The sequence below is a fragment of the Carlito syrichta genome, unplaced genomic scaffold, assembly GCF_000164805.1.
Source record: "Carlito syrichta isolate Samal-C Ts95f unplaced genomic scaffold, Tarsius_syrichta-2.0.1 Scaffold307024, whole genome shotgun sequence".
NCBI classification, from domain to species: domain Eukaryota; kingdom Metazoa; phylum Chordata; class Mammalia; order Primates; family Tarsiidae; genus Carlito; species Carlito syrichta.
This window is the reverse complement of record NW_007251120.1, coordinates 314,107-338,221: the sequence shown is the minus strand read 5'-3', so window position 1 is coordinate 338,221 and position 24,115 is coordinate 314,107. Positions and strand designations below refer to the sequence as shown.

Below are 24,115 nucleotides of genomic sequence, written 5' to 3'. Positions count from 1 at the left end.
AGAGGAGGGCCGCTCGCTCCTCACTAGTTTCATGCTTCCGCAGGTGTAGAGCCTCGCGCAAGCCTACTGATGGCCTGAGATGCTCGTCAGGGGGCGGCCAGTTTCGTCATTGATTTATTACTTAATCTACTGGACTGTGTCAGATAGTCTGCTGGTCTCTGGAGTATAGAAGTCAGTAGGACTTCGCCCTCCTACTCCGCCCTCCAGTGATTCACAACAAGATTGAGAAGGGCAGCGTGTTACGTTCAGTTTACGCTTGTAATGCATTGGTTTCGATCCCGAATTTCCCTTACTCATTCCCCATTATTTGCAGGTCGAAGTTCGGAACCTCTGAATGGTAGTTAATTAAAATCGCCAAAGGCCGGGCACTGTGGCTCAAGCCTGTAATCCCAGCACTTTGGGAGGCCGAGGTGAGAGGGTTGCCTGAGCTCGCGGGTTTGAGACCATCCCGGTCAGGTTGGCGAGACCTAATCTCTACAATAAATCAAAAACTAGCCGGGCGTGCGCACCTGTAGTTCCAGCTACCTGGAAGGCTGAGGCGGAAGATGGCCTGAGCCGAGCGTGCCACTGCACCCTAGCCTGGGCGACAGAGTGAGACCCCAACTCAAAAAAAAAAAAAAAAATCACCAAAGAGGTCATTGCTTCAGTGGATATCTTAAGAGAATTATAAGGAACAGATTGAATCAATGTATTAAGTTGGGGGTCCCCATGGCTCAATATCAGCTTTGAGTGGATTTATGATGTATACCACTAATATAAATAGTACGACATAATATACATTGAAGACTAGAAGGGGGAGGGTAGGAGGGAATAGAGATGAAAAATCACCTACCTGGTACAATGTGCACAGGTAGCAAGGGAGGGTGAAACAGGTCCGAGCGCTTAATTCACAGACCTCAACACCAGAAGTTTAAGTTATAAAAAGGAGAGGTTTTTATTAGCCAAGAGCCGGGCCGGCGGCCACTTGCCTGCTGGACATAACAGTCCCACAGCAAGAGGCCCTGATTAGCTGTAGGGGCTTGCTTAAGAAAGGCTAAACTACAACATCCTGGAGGCCTAGGTACCTTTCAAGCAATGCAAGCGTGGTTCACAGAAGCGACAAAAAAAAGCTGTTAGACAGTTTAACCTAGCCAGCAAGTGCTGTTGCCAGTTTCCAGGAAGGGAACCTTTTAACTGTGCAAAGACTGAGTACATGTTTAACTGTGCAAAGGCTGAGTACATGTTTAGTTTAATTTTTGACATTGTAGATGTTTTTTAAAGCCCCCTTCCACAAGGGTACACGTAAATCCCAGACTTCTTCACCACTCTACAATGCATCTATGTAGCCAAAAAATTATTTGTACTCCCTAAAGTCTTTGAAATAAAAATAATAATAAGTATGATAATAGCAAGACAGCTGCATTTATCAATGGAATTCTAGGTACTGCCCTAATGGTTTTACATATATTTTCTCAGTTAACTTTCACAACAACCCTATTAATGGGTACTCTAATTGTCCCCACATTACAGATGAGGAATGGTAATCGACAAAATTGGAAAAGTAACTATATTATTTTCTGGGTAATGTCATCAGACTACTATTGTCATTTAGGTTCATCTTCAATCTTCCCTCTTCAGTAAACTCATGTTAAAATTGCACATCAGCCAGGCAAGGTGGCTCACACCTATAATCCCAGCTCTTTGGGAGGCTGAGGTGAAAGGATTGCCTGAGCCCACAGGTTCGAGACCAGCCTTGGCAGCTTGGCGAGACCTCATCTCTACAATTAATCTAAAAATTAGTGGGGTGTGGTGGCGCATGCCTGTAGTTCCAGCTACTTGGAAGGCTGAGATGGAAGGATTGCCTGAATCCAGCAGGTTGAGGCTGCGGTGGCCGTGAGCATCCCACTGCACTCCAACCTGGGCGACAGAGTGAGACTACAACTAAAAAAAACCCCCCAAAACCAAAAAAAGCAAAAAAAACTAAATAAAATAAATAAAGTTGCACATCCTCCCCATCTTCACCTTCCTCTAAAATAAAAGGGAGAAACTCATTGTGAGCTACAAAAGAGATGACTTCTGGTTGGTTTATTCATAAAAACTTAAGCAGAGCACTGTTTTACAAAGCCAATTTTGTGTCGAGTCGTTGTATAAATATGGATTGAGGCACTTACTAAGTGCCAAGCACTCTACGATGGTGGAGATAGAAGCTGCTAATCTCATGGAGTTTATATTTTAAAAGGAGGAGACAGACAATAAACAAAAATCAGGTAGGATTGGCGCTAAGAAAAAAAGTAAAACAGTGTTACATAAGGGGCTACAGTGATTTTGTGTGTGTGTGTGTGTGAGAAAAGATTTATTAAGAGGACAGAAAAACTCCCAAAGTGGGAGGGGACCCAAAGGGGTTGCCCTACAGTGATTTTTTATTCAACAGTTTTCCTACTTGTGTGTTTTCTCAGAACCATAAGATAGATATATATCCTTGGGTGGCTTCTCTAGAGGACCCTTTGCCCTATGTGGCTGCTCAGGAATGGTTTTGCATCCTGGTCTCCATGGTTTTATTTCCTCCCCTCCAAACTCTACTGGTAGACTTACCTGCTAAAGCAGCAATATCAACCACCTGCCACTTAAAAGAGTATTTTTATTTATAACTTAAAATACCTTTGTTTTAACAGAATACCAGAGATAAGGTTCTAGTTATAAGCTAAGCAGACTGTTGGTATATTGAGTCTGACACCTAAAATAGAGCTAAGAAAGATAGCTGAGAGACTCTAGATCTACTAGCGAGATGACACATAAAAAAGCTTCACTGTATGCTGTATGCAAAGAGTCTGTACATGGGGCAGGGTGGAAGTAGGGGAAACCAGTCTGGAGATGATTGCAATAGTCTGGACAACAGATGAAAGTGTTGGGGCCAGCATGGTGACAGTGGAGTGGTGAGTAGTGGTCAGATATTAGATATATTGAAAAGATGGAGCCTTAGGCTTGAGCATCTGAGAGCATGGAAGAGTAAAGGATGATTTCAAGAGATTTGGTCTGAGCAGCTAACCGGTAGAATGGAGTTACCATATGGAGGTTGGAGGATTGGAAATGAGGAAGTTTGGAGGAACATCAAGAGTTTGTTTTTGAGGAAAAAATAATTCGTTTTTGGACAGGGTGACATTTTTGGACATTCAAGTAGAAATTTTGAATAGGTAATTGGATAGACAAGAATGGAGCCCGGGGGAAAGGTTGAAACTGAATACATAAATGCGGAAGTCACAATTTTAGCATGGTATTGAAACCTGGGGTCTAGGTGGGACCACTTAAGGGATGACTGGAACTATAAAGAGACTAAGGCTTGGGCAACTAATATTTAGAAGCTGAGCAGATGAGGACGAAACAGCAGAAGAGACTAAGAGCGGCCAATGAGATAATATGAGAACAAAGAGCAGGTATCCCCAAGGCCAATGAAGAGCAGTTTCAAGAAGAGGGTGATTGTGTCAAATGCAGCTGAGAGGTAAAGATAGGACAGAGAAATAACCACTGGAGTGGGCAAAATGATGATCATCGATAGTCTTGACAAGAAAAATTTCTGTGTCTTGGTAGAGCCAAAAGGCTGATTCGAGTAGATTAAAAAAAGAGAATGGGAGGGAAAAAGGAGAGACAAGATGTCTTACAACTCTTTCAAAGGGTTTTGCTGTAAAAAGAGAACAGAAAACTGGGAATGGTAACGGAAAGGGGATATGGAATCAAGGGAAGGTTGTTTTGTTTTAAGATGGATGATATTAGAGATGTTAAATGCTGATGGGAATGATTCAGTAATAAGAAATGCTAATGACACAGTATTGATATCCTTGAGTGAAAGGAGGTGAAATCTAATGCACAAGTGGAGGGGTTGGTGAGACAGTTCATCCAGAACAAGTAGAAGGCATAGGATATAGACAGATTTGGTCGTGAGAGCACGTGAGTGACCTCTCCTTATCGTTTCTGTTGTCTAAGTGAAACAGGAAGCAATGTCATCCGCAGAGCTTGAAGAAGGAGGAGGGAGTTTTGGAGGCTTAGTTTTGGAGGGGACATGAAAAATAATTGTCTAGGGAAGTGGACAGTGACTTGACTGGAAATTTGGTAATATTACCAAGCAGTAGCGAGGGCCATGTGAGGTTTATGGTCATGAGACCAATCAGCATATATGTGTTGGGTGTAGGTAAGTAAGGGTAGAGAATTTGGTTTTACAAGGGTTGGCTTTTTGCCAGGTGAGTATAATGGAGACTGACTTTACTGCTCATATCTCCAGTGTCTAGAAGTGAGGTAAGACAAATAAAGTTCCTGCACTTATGGGAGCTTAGATGCTAATGATGGAGAAATACAACAAAGTGTGGGGGGGGATACAAATAAATTATTGGATAGGATAGTGCTGATAAGGTAGTACAACAAGGTAATGAGATTGAGAATGGGGCTAAGGTGCAGCTCTCGATAGAATGGATTAAAGGAAGTCTTGCTAAAAGGATGACGTTTGAGCTAAGATCTGGGTGATGAGAAACTAGCTTAGTGAAATTGGAGGAAGAGTGTTCAAGGCAGAGAGACTGCAAGTACAAAAACATTGGGGCAGGATCAGCAAGGGAGTATGAGATCTTAAAAACGAGTGGGGGTACATTTGAGGGGACATGATCTTGATTGGATATAGGACTGAGGGAGAAGGAAGAGTTGAAGTTGACTCCCAGGGATTCAACTCCCAGGAAGGATGTTGATGTCAGCACTGAGACAGAGAATATGGGAGACAAAAGCTAATTCGAAGAAGAAAAGATGAATTTACCTTTAGGATATGTTGAGAGCCGGGCTCGGTGGCTCAGCCTGTAATCCCGTGCCTTTGGGAAGCTGAGGTGAGTGGGTTGCCTGAGCCCGCGGGTTCGAGACCTGCCTGGGCAACTTGGCGAGACCTCATCTCTACAATAAATCAAAAATTAGCCAGGCATGGTAGCACGTGCCTGTAATTTCAGCTACTTGGAAGGCTGAGGCGGAAGGATCGCCGGAGCCCAGCAGGTCGAGGCTGCGGTGGCCGGGAGCGGCCACTGCACTCTAGTCTGGGCGACAGAGTGAGACTCCAACTCAAAAAAAAAAAAAAGATATGTTGAGTTTATACCTAGAACAGTGCCTGGTACATAGTACGCAATCAATAAGTATTGTTAAATGTTTGAATTGGCTACTGGTGGAGCAGTTCTAAAATCTAAGACTTATCCGGACTCGGTGGCGCAGCCTGTAATCCTGTGCTTTGGGAGACTGAGGTGAGTGGATTTGCCTGAGCCCGCAGGTTCAAGACCCGCCTGGGCAACTTGGCAAGACCCCATTTCTACAATAAATAAAAAAAATTAGTCAGGCGTGGTAGCGCGCACCTGTAGTTCCAGCTACTTGGAAGGCTGAGGCAGAAGGATCGCCGGAGCCCAGCAGGTCGAAGCTGCGGTGGGCCGAGAGCGTGCCACTGCACTCCAGTCTGGGCAACAGAGTGAGACTCCAACTCAAAAAAAAAAAAAAAAAAAGAAAAATCTAAGACTTATGATTGTTATAACCTTGGAGTACAGAGAAGTCATTTCACAGATGGGCAAACTAGGCACAGAAAGTTTAGGAAATTTGCCCTATGTTTTCTAATGCGTCAATATTAACTGCTAGAATAAATCTAGTCCCAATTCCTTTTTCATTCATTGATCAGGTTATACAGCCATTACGTTCATATTAATTATTTGTTTTATTCCTACACAGAAAGGATATGTTCTTTGGAAACAGCAACCCCATTAAGATTAATGATAACAAACTCACATCATTAACATGTGCAAACCCTACTGAAACAAATGTGATCAAGCACAGGTTAGGTAACAAGTTATGTTTGCTGTCCATTATGTCCTTGCTCTGTTGGATAACATCAGGACACCAGCTGGCAGCATCTAATTAGTGAGATATGGAACTTAGATAAAAGCTGTGACCATAGGTGAACATTTGTTCAGACCTCTTCTTAAATACATGAACTTGGACCTTTGGGCTTAGTTAGGATTAGGTCATTGCCCATGGGTGGAAAAAATCACTGCACTGGGATTTCTTTCTCCCAAGAGAAAAAAAATTCTGTATTTTGACTTTTGATGTAACTCTACATCTTTGGTATCAAACACCACATACTAAATTTAGAGTCCTGAAAACCAGGGAGATTATACGATAGTATGAGTATACCAACAAAGTAAGTTTACTTTACAGGACTCTTGTCCAGTCACTTCAGAGATCTGCCACTCCCCATTAATACCAAAGGTAAGATCATAAAATCAGCATACTATAAAGTAAATCTTTGAATACATAGTTTAGAGATTATATATAGCTGAGCACCAAAATTTGCCCACAGATTTTCTGTTTGACAAGATAGTGTTTGTTTTCCTTTGTAACTGAATACCATTTGACTGACATGCCTTGCCATCCAATTAGTCACATGCAATTTCACTCTTTATATTCTCCAGCCTGCAGTATAACATTCATGCAATCCACCTAACTAGCCCCTAAAGTTTTTTGAGTTTGCCAGCTCTGGAAATTGAACTTTTGTGACACGTTTCCACATAAGGGACATGTTATTTCAATAATAAACCTAAACGAAGCTGAAATGTTTTTCATGACTCAGCCTACACTGAAATATCTTTAGATAATGTGCTCTTACTACCAGATTACAATCCTAAGAACTCCCTGTGACCTTCTTCTTCCTCTGGTTGACAAGAACCCAAAGTCCTTTTATTTACTAACCCTACAAAGCCTGGGTCTTAGGTTTGAAAAATGAGCATACTGTTGCACACATATCTGTATCCCTGAGGCATAATTGTAACTTTGATGTGAGAGAGTTCCCCCACATCCATTCCCGAAAATTTCTTAAAAAAAAAAAAAAAAGGGCAGGTGCAATAATCTTCCTAGTCAGAGGTTTTTAACAGTCAGAAAGTGCTTCTGAAAGACCCAGGATGCATAGTAATTTATAATGAGGATAATAGTAGCCATCCTATAATGCCATTGTAGTTTGGATGTCCCATAATAATATGAGTCCTTCCCTATCTTGATGAACATTTATAAAGTCATTTCAAATTTTTCACTATTACTCCATAAATATGCACAATTACTATTTGTCAACTAAAAATGAATTAATGAAAAAATTTTAAGTTAAAAATTAAAATTAAAAAGTGTTTACTATTAATACTACTACTTGTTGAGCTCTAATCACATGCCAGGCCATATGCTAGGCATTTTATATGTATTATCTTCTTTGTTCCTCACAAACACTTTATGGGTTACGTAATATCCTAATCCTCATTTTACAGATGATAAAACTGAGACACAAAAATGTTAACTTCCCTTAGGTCAGAACACTAGTTAGTGGTGGAGTCCACATAGTCAGTCTGACTCTGGCACCTAAGCCAGAGTCAAACATGGTGCTATGATAAACATTTTTGTTTATGCATATGTGCAACTATTTCTATAGAAAAGCCTGCAAGAAAGTTGGTGGGTAAAAGAAACACAATTTTGATAAATACTGATAAATTGTTCATCATGAAAGCTTAATCAGGTTCTTTTCCAACCACAGTGTATGAGCATGCCCATTTTCATTAAGTCTCTAGTTCTGAATATGACAATTTTTTTTTTGTTTTGTTCTGTTTTCCAAGTTGATGAGTAAAACTGTCTCTGTTTGTGTTTGTGTAAAGAAATACTGGAGTTTGGGAATTTATAAAGAAAAGAGGTTTATCTAAGGCTTGCAGTTTTGCAGGCTGTACAAGAATCATGGTACTGGCATTTGCTTCTGGTGAATTGCTTCCACTCATGCGGGAAGGAAAAAGAGAGCCAGCATGTACAGAGATCACATGGCAAGAGAGGAGGCAAAACAGAGGGGAGTGAGGTGCCAGACTCTTTTAAATAACCAGCTCCCGGGAACTAATAGAGTGAGAGCTCATTATCGCAAAAACAGCACCAAGCCACTCATAAGGGATCTGCCCTTAGGACCCAAATACCTCCCTTTAGGTCCCATCTCCAACATTGTTGTTCAAATTTCAACATGAGGTTTGGAGCACAAACTATTCTAAAAAAAACCCAAACTCATTGTCTAAAATTTCTTTGATTACATATCTGATTGAATATTTTTAATAAACTGATTTATTTCTTGTTTGTTTGAGTTGGAGTCTCACTCCCATTGCCCAGGCTGGAGTGCAGTGGCACGCTCATGGCCCTCCTGTGTCAACCTGCTAGACTCCAGTGATCCTTCCACCCACCTCAACCTTCCAAGTAGCCGGACCTACCGTGCTACTACACCTGGCTAATTTTTTTTTTTTAATTGTAGAGACGAGGTCTCACCAAGTTCCCTGTGCTGGTCTCAAACCCATGATCTCAGACAAACCACTCGCCTCGGCCTCCCAAAGTGCTGGGATTACAAGCTGAGCCACTGAGCCCAGTCAATATAATTTTGATAATATGATTATACTAAAAGATAAAGAAAAGGTGTTTTATATAATTAAATAGTCATTCATTAAAAAAACTCCTTTTTTTTGTTATTTAGTTTTTATTTCTCTGCAATCCAACTAGACGTGGAAGGGTATAATAAGGAAAATACGGAACCCAAAGAATCGTAGCGAGAGCACAAAGATTATAGGGATACTGCGAGCAAACGGGATGGAGGGGGTGCTCTCCTGAGCTACAGAAGGAATGATCTGGTAATTTAAGATAAAACAAGTCAAATTTATTAGAGTTGTCCACAGTCAGCAATGGTGATCTTCTTGCTGGTCTTGCCATTCTTGGACCCAAAGCCCTCCATGGCTTGTGCAACATTCATGCCCTCTTTCACCTTGCCAAAAACCACATGCTTGCCATCCAACCACTCAGTCTTAGTAGTGCAGATGAAAAGCTGGGAACCGTTTGTTTTGGGTCTAGCATTTGCCATGGACAAGATGCTGGGACCTGTATGCTTCAAGATGAAGTTCTCATCATCAAATTTCTCCCCATAGATGGACTTGCCGCCAGTGCCATTATGGCGTGTAAAGCCACCACCCTGGCACATAAACCCTGGAATAATTCTGTGAAAGCAGGAACCCTTATAACTGAATCCTTTCTCTCCAGTGCTCAGAGCACGAAAGTTTTCTGCTGTCTTTGGAACTTTGTCTGCAAACAGCTCGAAGGAGACGCGGCCCAAGGGCTCGCCGTAGATGGAGATGTGGAAGTACACGGTGAGGCTGAAGGGAAAAGGCTCAAGGCAGCAGCGTCTGCAAAGCCCATAATAAAAACTCTTAGTCAACTTAGTGAGAAACTCAATCAATTTGATAAGGTTAAGGTTATTTATCAAAAACATACAGCTTATGATCACACTTAAGGGTGAAATAGTGAATGCTTTCCTTTAGTGAGACAGGGATGTTTCTTAGTATCATTTCTATTCAACATAGTATTGGACTATGCACCAAGAAAAGGGAATAATTTTTAAATTTAAAGATTGGAAAGGAAATAGTAAAAGTATCTTTGAGTGGCATGATTGTGTACATGGAAAATTCAAAGAATTCATAAACTACTAGAAGTAACAAGTGAATTTAGAAAGGTTATGTGATACAAAGTCAATATATAAATATCAATTGTATTTCTTACTTCAAATATAAAATATTATAAATATATAAAATATTATAAATATCAATTGTAATTCTATACTTGTAACAAACAATTGGAAGATGAAAAACTTAAAACATTTACAATAGGATTTTTTTTTTAATTGGAGTCTCACTCTGTCACCCAGGCTGGAGTACAGTAACACACTCATGGCCACCCCAGTGTTGTGCTGCTGGGCTCAGGTGATCCTTCCACCTCAACCTTTCAAGTAGCTGGAACTACAGGTGCACACTACAATGCCCGGCTAATTTTTTGATTTTATTGTACTGATGAGGTCTCACCATGTTGCTCAGGTTAGTCTAGAACCCGCGGGCTCAGGCAATCCTCTCGTCTCGGCCTCCCAAAGTACTGTGATTACAGACTTGAGAAACTGTGCCCGGCTACAATAAGATTTTTAAAATAAAATATCCAAGACTAAATAAAATGTGCAATGATTACACTGAAAATTATAAAACATCACAGAGACAAAGAAGGCCTATTAAAAGGAAAACTGGTCTACTTCAAGGATTGGAAGATTCAATTGCTAAGATGTCAGTTTTCTCCAAACTAATCTATACATTCAATGCAATCCTGATTGAAACTCAGCAGGCTTTTATTGGTAGAAATTTGTAAGCTGATTTTAAATTTTACATGTAATTGCAAAAACCCCAGAATAGTCAAAACCATCCTTAAAATAAACACAAAGATGAAGTATATTTATATTACCAATACCAAATTTTACTATAAAGATAAGGAATTAATACAGTAGTGTATAGACATAAGTATAAACAAATAGATCCATGGAACAGAACAGAGAGTCCAGATATAAATGGTTACTTGATCTATGACAAAGTCATTGATGTAATTCAAGGAGAAAGAATGGTTTTAGACTAAATGGTGTGTGTTGGAGGGACTCAATATCCAGATTAAAAAATAAATAAATCCTGACCCTCACACCTAACATCATTTATAAAAAATAATGTTAAATAGATCACAGATCTAGATGTGAAAGCTAAAATTAGAAATTTTCTAAAAACCACAGAAGACTAAACGGCATGAAGCAGGCAAATGGGACCAAAAAAAGCACTAGTCATAAAAGAAAAAATTGATAAAGTCGACTTTATTAGAATTTAAAACTTCTGTTCATTAAAAGACACAATTAAGAAAGTGAAAAGTTAAGTTACAGACTGGAAGATAATATTTGAAATACCTCAAAGACACTTCAAAAAGTTCATTAAAAAATGGAATTAAAGATAAAAATTAAAAAATATAAATTTTACTTCTCTACATAAACTCCACCAAGTTCAAGCCACTTTTTAAGTAATGATACCAGTCATTTAGTTCATCCCTAGATAACTGAGTGTCTGGGAATTTAACCATGTCAATGCAGTTTTTTTTTTTTACATTATTAACTAAAGAAAAATGGGTGCCCTTTTCATATTTTTTAAGATTAGAAACAAAAAAATTTTAGAAGGAGCCAAATCAGCACTGGAAAGTGAACGTTTAATGATTTCCCATACAAACTCTTGAGAAAATTGCCCTTGTTTGATAAGGGGAGTGAGCAGGAGCATTGTTGTGGTATAGAATGATTTTCTGGTGAAACATTTTCCAGGCGTTTTTCTGCTAAAGCTTTGACTAAATTTCTCAAAACACCCTCAAAATGAGCAGATGTTATTATTCTTTGCCCCTCCAGAAGGTTGACAAGCAAAATGTCCTGAGCATCCCAAAAAACTGTTGTCAGGACCTTTGCTCTTGACCAGTCTACCTTTACTCTTACTGGACCACTTCTCCCTCTTAGTAGCCACTGCTTTGATTATACTTTGCTTTCAGGATCATACTGGTAAAGCCATGTTTCATCTCCTGTTACAATTCTTCAAGGAAATACTTCAGGATCTTGATCCCACTTATTTAAAATGGCTATTGAAAGCTCTGCCCTTGTCTATAACCGATCTGGACACAAGTCTTGGCTTCTATTGAAGGGAAAATAGCTCAACTTTAATTTTTCAGCCAGATTTGTATAAGTTGAACCAGTTGAAGTGTCTATGGTGGTAGCTGTTGTTTCTGCTGGTAACATTAGTCCTTTTCAATTAGGGTATGAACAAGATGAATGCTTTCCTTCTGAATTGATAAGAATGGTCCGCCACTAAGGACTTTATCTTTACCATCATCTTACCACTTCTTAAATTTAGCTATTCATTTGTAAATTGCTGATTTTGGAGGATATTTTCCCCAGTCTTCCACCCAAGAATTACCATAAATCTGATGGTTGTTCTTGCTTCAATTTTACTAGAATTCATATTACTCTGGTAAGGGCTATTTTCAAACTGTGTCCTATCCTTCTTAGTGTCTCAAACTAGATCCTGTTCACATATGTTATAACAAGTTAGTATGAATTTATTTTGGTGCAAAAAATTTTTGAAATCCATGCATAGGGTTTTTCATAATACACTTTCTCCATGAACTTTTTGAAGACCCTTCATATAGGCTGAAAAGGATGTGCATCCAGATTATATAAAGAACACTTAAAACTCAATAATAAGAGGCAACCCCTTCGGGTCCCCTCCCACTGTGGGAGCTTTTCTGTCGTCTCAATAAATCCTGCTTTCTCAAACAAAACAAAAAAACCAAAAAACTCAATAATAAGATAACACAGCTTTAGTAAAAGGGGGAAGGGATCAAAAGATTGGCACAAACACTTCACAAAGAAGATATACAAACAGCCAAAGCATCAAATGAAAAGAGGTTCAACATCATTAGTTATCAGGGAAAGTCCAATTAAAAACACAATGAGATAACACTACACACCATCTAGAATGGTTGGCAGTATCAGGTGTTGAGAGAATATGGAGCTACTGGACTTTTCATTTATTCAGGGTGAGAATGTAAAATGGTGCAATCTCTTTGGCAAACTTATTGGCAGCTTCAACTATACTTAAACATATAACTACCCTATGAGCCAACAATTCCATTCCTAGGCACCCAAGAGAAATGAAAGCAAATGTCTGTAAAAAAAAAAGACTTTGAGAAAAAATAAGCCTTATTTATGATAACCAAATAACCCAAATGTTCAATAGATAAACAAATTGTACATTCATACAATGAAAAAGGAAAAGCTTCCAATACGTGCAACTACTTGGAAAAGCCTTGAAAACATCAAGTTGTATGATAATTTCAAGCACAGGAAATACATATTGTATAATTCTATTTATATGAAGTTCTAGAACAAGCAAAGTTAATCTATAATGATAAAAATAAGAATAATGGTTATCTCTTGTGGTGGGTATTGGCTGGGAAAGTGCACAAGAAAACCGATGGCACTTCTGCTCTACATATGTCATAACAGTCAATCTACCTTCACAACACACCAGAATTGGCTGGGTGTGGTGGCTCAAGCCTGTAATCCCAGCACTTGGGAAGGCAGAGACGAGAGGATTGCCTAAGCCCAGGGGTTCGAGACCAGCCTGGGAAACTTGGTGAGACCTCGTCTCTACAATAAATCAAAAAAATTAGCTGGGCGTGGTAGCGTGCACCTGTAGTTCCAGCTAGTTGGAAGGCTGAGGCAGGATTGCCTGAGCCCAATAGGTCGAGGCTGCAGTGGCTGTGAGCGTGCCATTGCACTCCAGCCTAGATGACAGGGTGAGATATCAAATACATACATACATACATACATACATACGTAAAAAACACACCAGAATCATCTACTTGTGATCTCCACTGTCCTCACCCTAATCAAAGTCTCCCCTGTCTCTCATGTTCATTCCGGAAGAAGGACTCTTGTCTGAGAATGGCACCCCAGAGACTCACTGGATATGAGCATTCATCTCTATGAGAATAAGTGGAGCCATCACCACAGCACTATCAGTTCCTACTCAACCCGACCTTTAACTTAAACTGATTTTCTGTGCTATTTTAAAGATTCAATAGGTTTTTATTACTTTTCTGATGTCTTAACCATGAAATACAATATTATTTCTATGGAAAAATGTATTTTGATTTTCATCCACTGATTTAGAACCCAGTCTTCTCTTCCCTCCTTCCCTCCCTCCCTCCCTCCCTTTCTTTCTTTTTCTCTGAGTCGGAGTCTCACTCTGTTGCTCAAGCTGGAGGGCAGTGGCATGATCAGGGCTACCACAATCTGCTAGACTCAAGTGATCCTTCCGCCTCAACCTTTCAAGAAGCTGGTACTACAGACATGTGCCACCATGGCCAGCTAATTTTTTTATTTCTTGTAGAGATAAGGTCTCCAACTTGCTCAGACTGGTCTTGAACCTCTGGGCTCAGGCAATCCTCTTGCCTCCACCTCCCAAAGTGCTGGGATTATAGGCATGAACCACCATGCCCAGTCCTAGTCTTTTCTTTATTGAGGATTTTTCTCTTGGTTTTTGTTGTTGTTTTTTATGGTGTTTTTCATTATCTTTAAGTCTTTTAAATGGGTTTTATTTTGTGTTTCCAAACATTTTTGAAAAATCAATGAAGGGCAAGTTATTCCATGGCTTTGGTTTTTGTGTGGGAGAGTGTGGTGGCGTACAGCATGCATTCCACTGGAAGCACATCAGTGTGGCGCCTTGACTGTTTTTCAGTCTCAAATACACTGATTGATAAAAGGTGACTTCCAGACTAGTTACTTTTGGACAAATCCCTGTATTACCATCTTGCACAGTCATATCTGTTTCAGTTTTCTATAGCTGATGTAACAAATTACCACAAACTTAGTGGCTTAAGCAATACAGATTTATTAGCTTACATTTTTGGAGACCAAAAGTACACAATGGGTTTCTCTAGGTGAAAATCATAGTATCTGTGGGGCTGTGTTCCTTCAGGTGCTAAAATCTGTTTCCTTGCCTGTTCTAGGATCTAGAGCTGCATTCTTTGCATCCCTTGGCTCTTGAACCCTTCCCTTCTCTCTGCAAAACCAGCAGCATAGCATCTTGCTCCACTTGTTCACATGACCTGTTATCTCTACAGTCAAATCTCCCCCAAATATCCCTCTTGTAAGAATCTTTGTAATTATATTGAGCCCACTCAGATAATCCAGAATAATCACAACAATCTTAGTTTAATCACACAAAGTCTCTTTTTGTCATATAAAGTAGCATCCACAAGGTTCTGTCGTTATCCCCTCATCTTTTTTTTAGATATGAGTTTTCCCTCCCTCCTCTTTGCCTAACAAAATGCCTAGCACATAACAGGCATAGAGTAGATGTTGTGCTATAAATAGCTCCTGCACTAGGCAGGATTGACTTATTAAGAGTTTAATTCTGAGTAAATAACTCTCCAAATTGTAATCTGGCAAAAGTATATTTCTCATGCCACAGTCCAGTGCTTGTCAGGCAGCTTTCCTTGCAGCACTCTTTCAAACAAATTCCAAGCCTATTCTATCTTATGAAGCTGCCATCCTAAAGGAAGTGGCTTCCAAAAGGGAATATTTGTGGAAAGAATGTAGGAAAAATGCAGACATAACAGAAAGAACTGGAAAATGGGAGAGCACCTGAGTAAAGGTGAGACCATATTGTTCAAAGCTTTTCCTGGGCTGGACCCTTGTAGAAACTGTAAACACAGTTATACATGTGTACACATACACTCCTTCAAAAGTCTCACATATGTTATTTTGGAATTAGTCATTATTACCTATCACTTGTATTACTGTTCTATTCTAAAAACATAAGTAACTGAGTTGAGTCTGTATATTAATTTTCATGTAGTAGTTTATAACTCAAAAAAAGAAATTTACTTACTTGCAAATTGGCAGTTAGCTCAAACAGAAAATTTGAGTCAAGATTTAAAACATTATACAAGTAGTTTTAAAACAACACAAAACACATTTGCTAAATTCAAAAGTAGTTAATCATAAGACAACTGAAGTAAGGGGAACATTAGAATTACATTTTAAAATGTTGATTAGGTTTTAAATGTAATTACTGCATTATTCTGAGTTTGTAAAACTGATTCAGTAGGGAGAGATTAATATTCAGGTTAAAAGTATTCACGAGTTTCGTTTTAATTAGCATCTCCTAATTAAAAATTATCCAATTTATAAATAATTAACTTCTATTATGTAAAATGGTTGTGTTAAAACACTCTGTTTAGAATTTTATTTTTAAAAGATAGTTTTCTAGTATAAATTCACATTTATAACTGAAAGCTTTTGTGAAAGATATCAGTCTCTAAAGGGTTTTACAGGTCCCACAAATATTAATATTAATTAGGGTAAATTGCTGTAAATAAGGAAATACATTTAATGACACCAACAAAACAGCAGTTGTCTTTCCTGAAAAAGTGCCAGATTAGCAGGTTCAGAATAGAAGAGCAAAATTGCCTCAGGGAGTGGTAGAAAACAATGAGCCATGACAACAGCCATAATCCATGCCTCCTACAATCCTTCACACCTGTCAAAATAGAACCCTGGGCTGGTTCTGTTCTACTCAGTGAGTGAAGTCCCATATCCCTTACATATGTGGTTCTACATGATTTTATATTTGAGAAGTTACACCTTAAAAGTGGGTCTTTGGTATTTTTAACTACTCATATAACTGTGTGGGAGAACACACTGTTAAACATATTTTTATTGTATAGAAATTGTTTATGTTTTTCTTCTCCACTAAGATGTAAGCTCTCCGAGTAGGAAACATAATCCAGACCTCACTGTACCCCAGCATTCAGCTCAGAGCACGAGAATTTTAAGGTAACTTTCCCTGAGGCGGGGAGGAGGAGATGGAAAGGGGACGAGACCCCCTGAAAAGTAGATGTTCTCCACTTAAGCATTTGGAGCAAGACGTGCTTTGGGCTTGACAGTTTCCCTTCACTAGCAGGAGTTTGTCACTTTAAGCCAAAGACCAGGAAGTTAAAAGTGGACTTAGAGAGGCGGGGAAGGATGGAGACTGACAACACTCGGTCTGCAGAGAGTGCTTGCCAGTACGGGCGACTCCAGCTGAAAAACAGAAGTTGCAGGAGTTAAGTTTGTTCCTCCGAAGCAGCTTCAGCCCACGTTTTATTCCGGTTGAGGGAGGGAGAATGGTTGCCGCCGAGAGGGCGGGGTGGTGGCTGAAAGGTGGAGCGGAACAGCCCCTCCCCGCTGGCCGTTGCTGTTGTTCATAAAATGCTGCTTTATATTTGTTTGAAAACAGCCAAGTAGGAGCAGCCTCCAGAACGCAGCTGAAGGATCCGCTCCGGGAAAGGCTGGGAGGTCCGGTATCACAGCAGAGCCCTCTCACCTCTGGTCTTGCAGGCGCTCGGCTTATCCCATCTCACGCTGAGCGATTTCCTGTGGTTAGAAGGACAGCTGAATCTGGCCTTCCCGAAGGCACCTCTTGTTACAATGTTTATCTGGATGTTATGGCCAAAATCGCCCTTGAAAAGTGTTGACTGATGTGTGCTTTTTTTCTTTTGTCATCCTTTCTTTAGCACAGGTGACTCTGACCCACAAGTGAAGAACTCCGGAGACCATGACCAAGAAAAGAATTGCTGTGATTGGTGGGGGAGTGAGCGGGCTCACTTCCATCAAGTGCTGCCTGGAAGAAGATTTGGAACCTGTCTGCTTTGAAAGGACTGATGACATTGGAGGGCTCTGGAGGTTCCAGGTACATCTCCCGGCCCCTTGATACTTGAAGTTCTCCTTGCAACTAGGTGCTTGAGACGTTTGATCTCGTGTCAAGGACTATGGTGACACCACAGTATAGTGTAGAGGTTAAGAGCACAGTAATTAAACCTGCTAGAATTCAACCTGCTGACTTCTCAGCAACCATCACCTCAGGTTGTATGCAAGTTCCTCTTGACAGCAAAATGGAACGCAGATATCACTTATTTTTCCTTTCTGTTGTCTATGAAAATGGCATAGAGACCTTTTTAATTTAATGAGTTTTGCTGCTGTCCAGAAGAGGAAAACAATCTGGAAGGGTAACAAAATTACAAACACTAGAAAATGCACAGGGGATTAAAAAAACTTAAGAGTGGTTGTTCCTGGTCTGTATTAATAGGTAAATGTGCTAGAATTATCTGCTTACCCTTTCTAGGAATCCCCCTTTTCAATCTTCTCTAAACTTATTATTATTATTTAAATTCTGGTTCACTTTAGGTAATTTCTGACAATTCTAGTCCTTGAATAGAATATACAGTCTTGTTTTATATTGCCTTGTTTGTTTTGAACTTTTCTTTCCAAAGTTCAAAGTTCTGTCTTTGGAAGGGACCAGAGTGCACCTGCAACTGGGTTGTCCTTGCACCTACTGTTTTAAATTACAATTGTTTTAATATGCACATTCAGCCCTGCAACCTGTAACAGTATTAAAATGTCAACTACTTAATCAACCACCTTTGTCGTTCTCCAAATTGACATGCATTGTGTATGCTTTTAAGATCATTTTTTGAACCAGTAAATAGTATTGAGGTGCCCGAGATGTGTTTTAACTTCATGGTTCATAAAAACTAGCAGTGTTGACCAGCTACATAAAAGTAGCTTTATGGCATTCCTCAGTTAAACAGAAGCACGTTCCTTTTGCACCTTGGCTCCGTTGTTGCACTGATTGCATTTAACAAGAGTCCTTATTCAGATCCACAGGGTATCCCCTTAGCAGACCCACAGGCCACTGTCATATCAGTTTTGGGCATGGGTTAAAAAAAAAAAATCTATTAATTAGTTTTTGGTAAACCAGCAGAAAATTCTACTCTTAAAGTCCAGCAACAATGTTGTGTAGAGGTTAAGATCACAGTCTTGGCTTTAAATCCTGTTTCTGTCACCTACTAGCAGTGTGACCTTGGGCAAATCATTAAGCCTCTCTGTATCTCTGTTTTTTCATCTTTAAGAAGGGGATAATAATAGTACCCACTTTACAGAGTTGTTATGGGGAGTAAGTGAAAGAATAATTATGTCAGTCATTTATAACACTGCCAGGTGCACAGTGCCACATGTCAGTTATTCAGAGGCCTAGGGTGGGACCTATGCATGTGATGTGCTTACTAAGCATCGTAGGCAGATTTGGCAATTACTGAACAGTCATGAAATCAACTGAGGGTGGGAGGATGTTGGGCGGGGGGAGGTGGTCCATAGCCCTGTGTGATTACCCGGTTTCTTTTATCTCCAAAGTGATTTAAACTTATTTTCTGCTTAAGAATTAACTTGGAGGCTTTTTTTCTGATTATTCTCTTGGTAAAATTTCAATATTTTACAAACTGCTTCCTTGAAAATAAATAAGGTAATTTCATCATAACACTCTGGCTTCTGTTAAGACAGACCACTCTTTCTGTGGTTTACCATTATATTTCTAGAGCCAAGCATGTATTTTCCTATCTCTCTTTTTTAAAGCTTTCCAGATGATTCCAATATGCAGACAAGGTTGAGAGCAACAGTTCAAAGGCAGCTCCTGTCCCATGAGATTCTGAGAGTTTGACAAGGGAATGGAAAACCTAAACTGTCCTCATTCCTCTCATAGAAGGGGAGTCACTTTTTCTCCTTCCTTCCATCCTTATTACTGCCTTCAGTCCCTTTTGCTTTTACTCCCCACCTTCCATCCCCTATTGTCTCTCCCTCTCTCTCTCTTTTTTTTTTTTTTGAGTTGGAGTCTCACTCCATCGCTCAGGCTGGAGTGAAGTGGCATACTCACAGCCACCCCAGCGGTGACCTGCTGGACTCTGGTGATCCTTCCACCTCAGCTTTCCAAGTAGCTGGAACTACAGGCATGCACTGCCATGCCCCGCTAATTTTTTGATTAATTGTAGAGATGAGGTCTCGCCAAGCTACCCAGGCTGGTCTTGAACCCACGGGTTCAGGCAATCCACTCACCTCGGCCTCCCAAAGTGCTGGGATTACAGGCTGAGCCACCAAGCCATGCCGTCTCTTTTCTTATATGGACTTCCTACTCAAATGTGTGAGCCTTGTGCCTAGGTAGGAAATATAATCAATGTACAAAATTTTTAGAGGGTAAATTTATTCATCGATGATAGGAAATTGTAAAATCCGGGAGCAGAAGCTTCTTTTTCCACTCATTGATCCAAACTGGTCTGTGCTCACTCCCTTTATAAAGCAGTGGTTTGACGGTGATAAAAACTTACCTAGAATCCATTCAGGTAGTTAGAAGGGCTTGAAGTTTTATGTTGACACAGAATAACACTTTGTTGTGGCTAGTGACTTGAAAAAGAGTATTCGTGTGAGTTCTGTCAAAGAGAATGTGGTTGGTCTTACTCAGTGATCCCAACAGACCTGCTGTAGGAAGCATAACTATACTCCTTGCACTAAACTTTGAACCTTTGGAAGATAGGAACAGACTTATATTTATCAGCACCTAATACAGAATTTTATTACAGAGGGACTTTAGAAATATCTATTGAATGAATGAAAAAGTCAGAAGTTAGGAGTGTGCCTCTCCTACCTGCCCCCCAACCCTCACAAACATCTGAATTCTAAAGTTACCCTGCCATTCATTAATTTATTTTAATTTTTAAAAATGTGCTGAGGGCCAGGTATGGTGACTCATGCCTGTAATCCCAGCCCTTTGGGAGGCCGAGGTGAGTAGGAGTTCAAGACCAGCCTGGGCAACATGGCGAGACCTCATCTTTACAATACATCAAAAAAAAAATTAGTCAAGTATGGTGGTGTGCACCTGTAGTCCCATCTACTCAGGAGGCTGAGGCCGAAGGATCACCTCAGCACAGCAGGTCAAGGCTGCAGTAGCTGTGAGCATACCTTTGCACTCTAGTCTGGGAGACAGAGACTGTGACTCAGAAAAAAAAAAGGGGGCTAAGTACAAACAACATGTTTAAATGAACTTTTAGTTTCAGAAGTTTTAGATTTACAAAATTTATTAAGATACTACAGAGAGTTCCAGTATACCCTATATCCAGTTTCTCCATTATTAATATCTTACTTTAGTACATTTTTTATAATTAGTGATCCAGTACTAACACATTAACTGAAGTCTATATTTTATTCAGATTTACTCAGTTTTTCCCAAGACCTTTTTCTGTTCCAGGATGACATCCGGGATAGCACATTACATTTAGTAGTCATGTCTCCTTAGACTCTTCTTGACTATGACAATTTTTTAGACTTTCCTTATTTTTTATGCTCTTGACTGTTTTGAGGATTACTGGTCAGGTACTTTGAAGAATATCCTTCAATTGAGATTTGTCTGGTGTCTTTCTCATGGTTAAACTGGGGTTATGAATTTTTGGAAGACCATAGAGGTACCATTCCCATCACATCATATCAAGGATACATATTATCATTATGACTTAGCATTATTTTTTATATGGACTCACAACCAAGATAACTTATCACTATTGATGTTAACCTTGATGTCCTGACTGGAAGTGGTGGTTGTCAGTTTTTGCCATTGTAAAGTTGTTATTTTTTTCCTCCCTACTGTACTCTTTGGAAGAAAGTCACTAAACACAGCCCACAGTTAAAGACAAAATTTTCTTTTTCTTTTTTTATAAGTTGGAGTCTCACTCTGTTGCCCAGGCTGGAGTGCAGTGGCACTCTCACGGCCACCCAGCGTCGACCTGCTAGGTTCCCGCGATCCTTCCACCTCAGCCTTCCAAGTAGCTGGAACTACAGGCGTGCGCTACCATGCCTGGCTAATTTTTTGATTTATTGTAGAGATGAGGTCTCGCTGCCCAGGCGGGTCTCGAACCTGTGGGCTCAGGCAATCCACTCACCTCAGCCTCCCAAAGGCGCGGGATTACAGGCTGAGCCACCGAGCCTGGCTTGTTTTCTTGTCTTACTGTGGTAGCTAGGACTTATATAGTACAGTGTTGAATAGGAGTGGTGAGAGAGGACATTCTTACCTTGTTCCCAATCTTAGGGAAAAAGTGTCCAGCTTCTTACTATTAAGTATAATGTTAGCTATAGATATTTTGTAGATGTTCTTTATCAAATTGAAGACGTTTCTATTCCTAGTTTGCTGAGAATTTTGACTATGTTATAGAAATATTTTAAAGAAAATAAAAGAAAAAGGAAAAAATCCTACTTCATTAATAATTCAGCTAGTTTTCCTTTTTTACAAATTTTATATATTAAAATAAAGTATACTCAAAAGAGGTCTAGCAGAGAGATATTATACAATTATAATTATATAAACAAAGGGAGGCATTATTTTACATACTTGGTAATTAGAATGCAAATTTAATTTCACATAAATTATGCAATATTACTTTTTCACCTAAAGTTATATCATAGATCGTTTTTAATGTTCCTACATGTACTTCAAAATCATAGTTTTTGGTGTCTCTGTAATTCATTAATTCATTTTAAAGCATTTATTGCACATCCATTATATATCAGGAACTGATAACAGATATAAAAAGAATAAAGCATATACCCTACTCTCAGGGGCCTACAGTCATGGGAACAAATGCTTAATAATATAATGTGTTTAAGTTGCCTTCATGGCAATATGAGCAGAGAGTTTTGGAAGTATGGAAGATGAATGGGGCAGTTAACTCTAGGGAAAACAGAAAATTCGTCTTCAAAGAAGTGACATTTGATATGACTTCTTAAATGATAGATAGGAATTTTCCAGATGAAGAAATAGTAATGTGTGCAAAGGTTTAAGCTGTGCAAGAGCCTAAATTGTTTCAGGAACAAGTTAATGACTTAGAAGCTTAAGATTCATTAGGAAGGACACTAAATGAAGATTGGAAAGTAGACTGGGCTAGTCTGTGAAATGGGCTAACTTTCAAAATAAGAAATTTTGTTTTCCAGATGGAATCAGTAGAAACCCTAAACAGTGGAGTGGCAGGATCTACTTTATATATTTACCAGGATACCTATGGGGTAGTATGGGAGATAAATTCTGCATGTTGAGATACTATAACTTACCAAATGATTTGCATATTTTGGGGACATTTAAAGTTGTTTATAATTAATTGCTATTCTAAATAATATAAAATGTATATCTTTATGCATTTGACCATTATATTATTTTGCAACTTTTCTTAGGACAAATTTTGGAGAATGAGATATAGCTTATCAATTCTTTTTGAGATAAATTTTGGTGTGTTTTATTAGTTTGTTATGCATTATGTGAAATTTTATTCCATACATATTTTTCTCAATACAATTTGATATACATCTGTTAAACATTTACCTAGTGCTATTTATAATTGTAGATGCTGTGAGCAAAACCATGAATACAATTCAAGGGGCTTACAATCTAGTTGGTTGATAAAGAATATACTATAAGATATTATGGACGTCTTTGAATGCTAAGCTGAGAAATAGGAATTGTATTCTATAGGAAATCAGGCAGTGTCTAAAATTTTAATTAGGGCAGAGATGTAGTCCCAGCCACATCTTAGAAAGAACACATTTGTTGCAATAGGTGAGACAAATGAGAAGAAGAGACTTGAAAGGAGACTTGTGAAAATGTTATTAGTAGTCAAAAGAAATAAAATATTGGCTTATGGTATAGAGAAATGGAAATGATCTATTTAAGATTCATAGACTTAATTCTTTGATAAAAATGAGACAAAAACAATCCTAAATGTGGACAAAACTGACAAACACTCTCCTTTGTGGCCATTTCACATTTTGTAATATCCAGTATCCCAATATCTGTTCATTTCTGGAATAAAATAGAAGAAGGGGATTCACATTGATTAAGGTGATTTTCCATAGTAAAAACAATATTTGAAAATCTAATAAATTTGAAAATGTGTCATTTGTGACATCTCAGTGACAGAATAACAGGCTGGGTAGATATTGAATTATTTTATGTGATCACTATAATAACCCCATGAGGTAGTTATTAGGAAGTTTTTGAGAAGTTTGTTGTAGGAGAAACAACACTGAATTGGGGACTAATGTAATCTAAAGCAAAGCATTTTACTTTCCATAGGCATCTGAATCACTTGAGGATTTTGCTAAAATGTAGGTTCTGATTTAAAAGGTCTGGGAAAGGGCCTGAGAGTGTGCAATCCCCCCCCCCTTTAATTTATTTTAAAATTGTGGGGTAAAATTCAGGGTTAGTTTTACAAATATTCATTGTGCAACTACCCTTGCTGATGAGGTGTGTCCCCACTTTCCCAGGCAGTTTCCCACTATTGCCAATCCCATCTCCCTGCCCCCCATGCCCCTGCAGTTTCCTGCTACTGTCAATCCTTTTCTTATAGTCTTACGATAGTTGTTCAAAGTCTGCTTATGAGTGAGAACCTGTGATACTCAGTTCTTTGTTCTGTGAAAGATCACTCAGTATTATAGACTCTAAGTCCATCCAGGTTGCTGCGAAGTTCATGATTTTGTTCTTCTTTATGGCTGTGTAATGTTCCATTGTGTATATGTATCACATTTTTTTAATCCATTCTTCTTTTGATGGGCATCATGGTTGGTTCCGTGTTCTTGCTATTGTGAACAATGCTGCAATAAACATATGTGTACAAGTATCTTTCTTATAGAGTGATTTGAGTTCTTCTGGGTATATTCCCAGTAGGGGGATTGCGGGGTCATATGGAAGGTCAATTTTTAGAACTTTTAGAAATTGCCACACTGTTTTCCACAGAGGCTGTACTAGTTTACGTTCCCACCAACTGTGTAGAAGTA

General features: G+C 39.1%; 2 protein-coding genes across 5 annotated transcripts in view; one reads left to right on the top strand and one right to left on the bottom strand.

Moving 5' to 3' along the window:
• Positions 1-8,578: 8,578 nt before the first annotated feature.
• On the bottom strand, positions 8,579-13,433 carry LOC110596127 (peptidyl-prolyl cis-trans isomerase A-like). The gene is made up of 2 exons (XM_021715367.1): positions 13,393-13,433; positions 8,579-9,218 (listed from the first exon to the last, which is right to left on the bottom strand). Exons 1-2 carry the CDS (start codon positions 13,431-13,433, stop codon positions 8,702-8,704), a joined length of 558 nt encoding a protein of 185 aa, XP_021571042.1. The 3' UTR covers positions 8,579-8,701.
• A 3,293-nt stretch (positions 13,434-16,726) lies between these two features.
• The window catches only part of FMO5 (flavin containing monooxygenase 5), a 31,310-nt gene continuing 23,921 nt past the window's right edge, over positions 16,727-24,115 (top strand). For 3 of the 4 annotated variants that reach the window (XM_008063764.2, XM_021715366.1, XM_008063763.2), the window contains exon 1: positions 16,732-17,165. In XM_008063764.2, coding sequence (XP_008061955.1) covers positions 17,031-17,165 — 135 coding nt within the window. In that variant the 5' untranslated portion in view covers positions 16,732-17,030. Of the gene's footprint in view, positions 17,166-24,115 lie in introns of all 4 variants that reach the window. The other variant, XM_021715365.1, reaches the window with a different exon arrangement.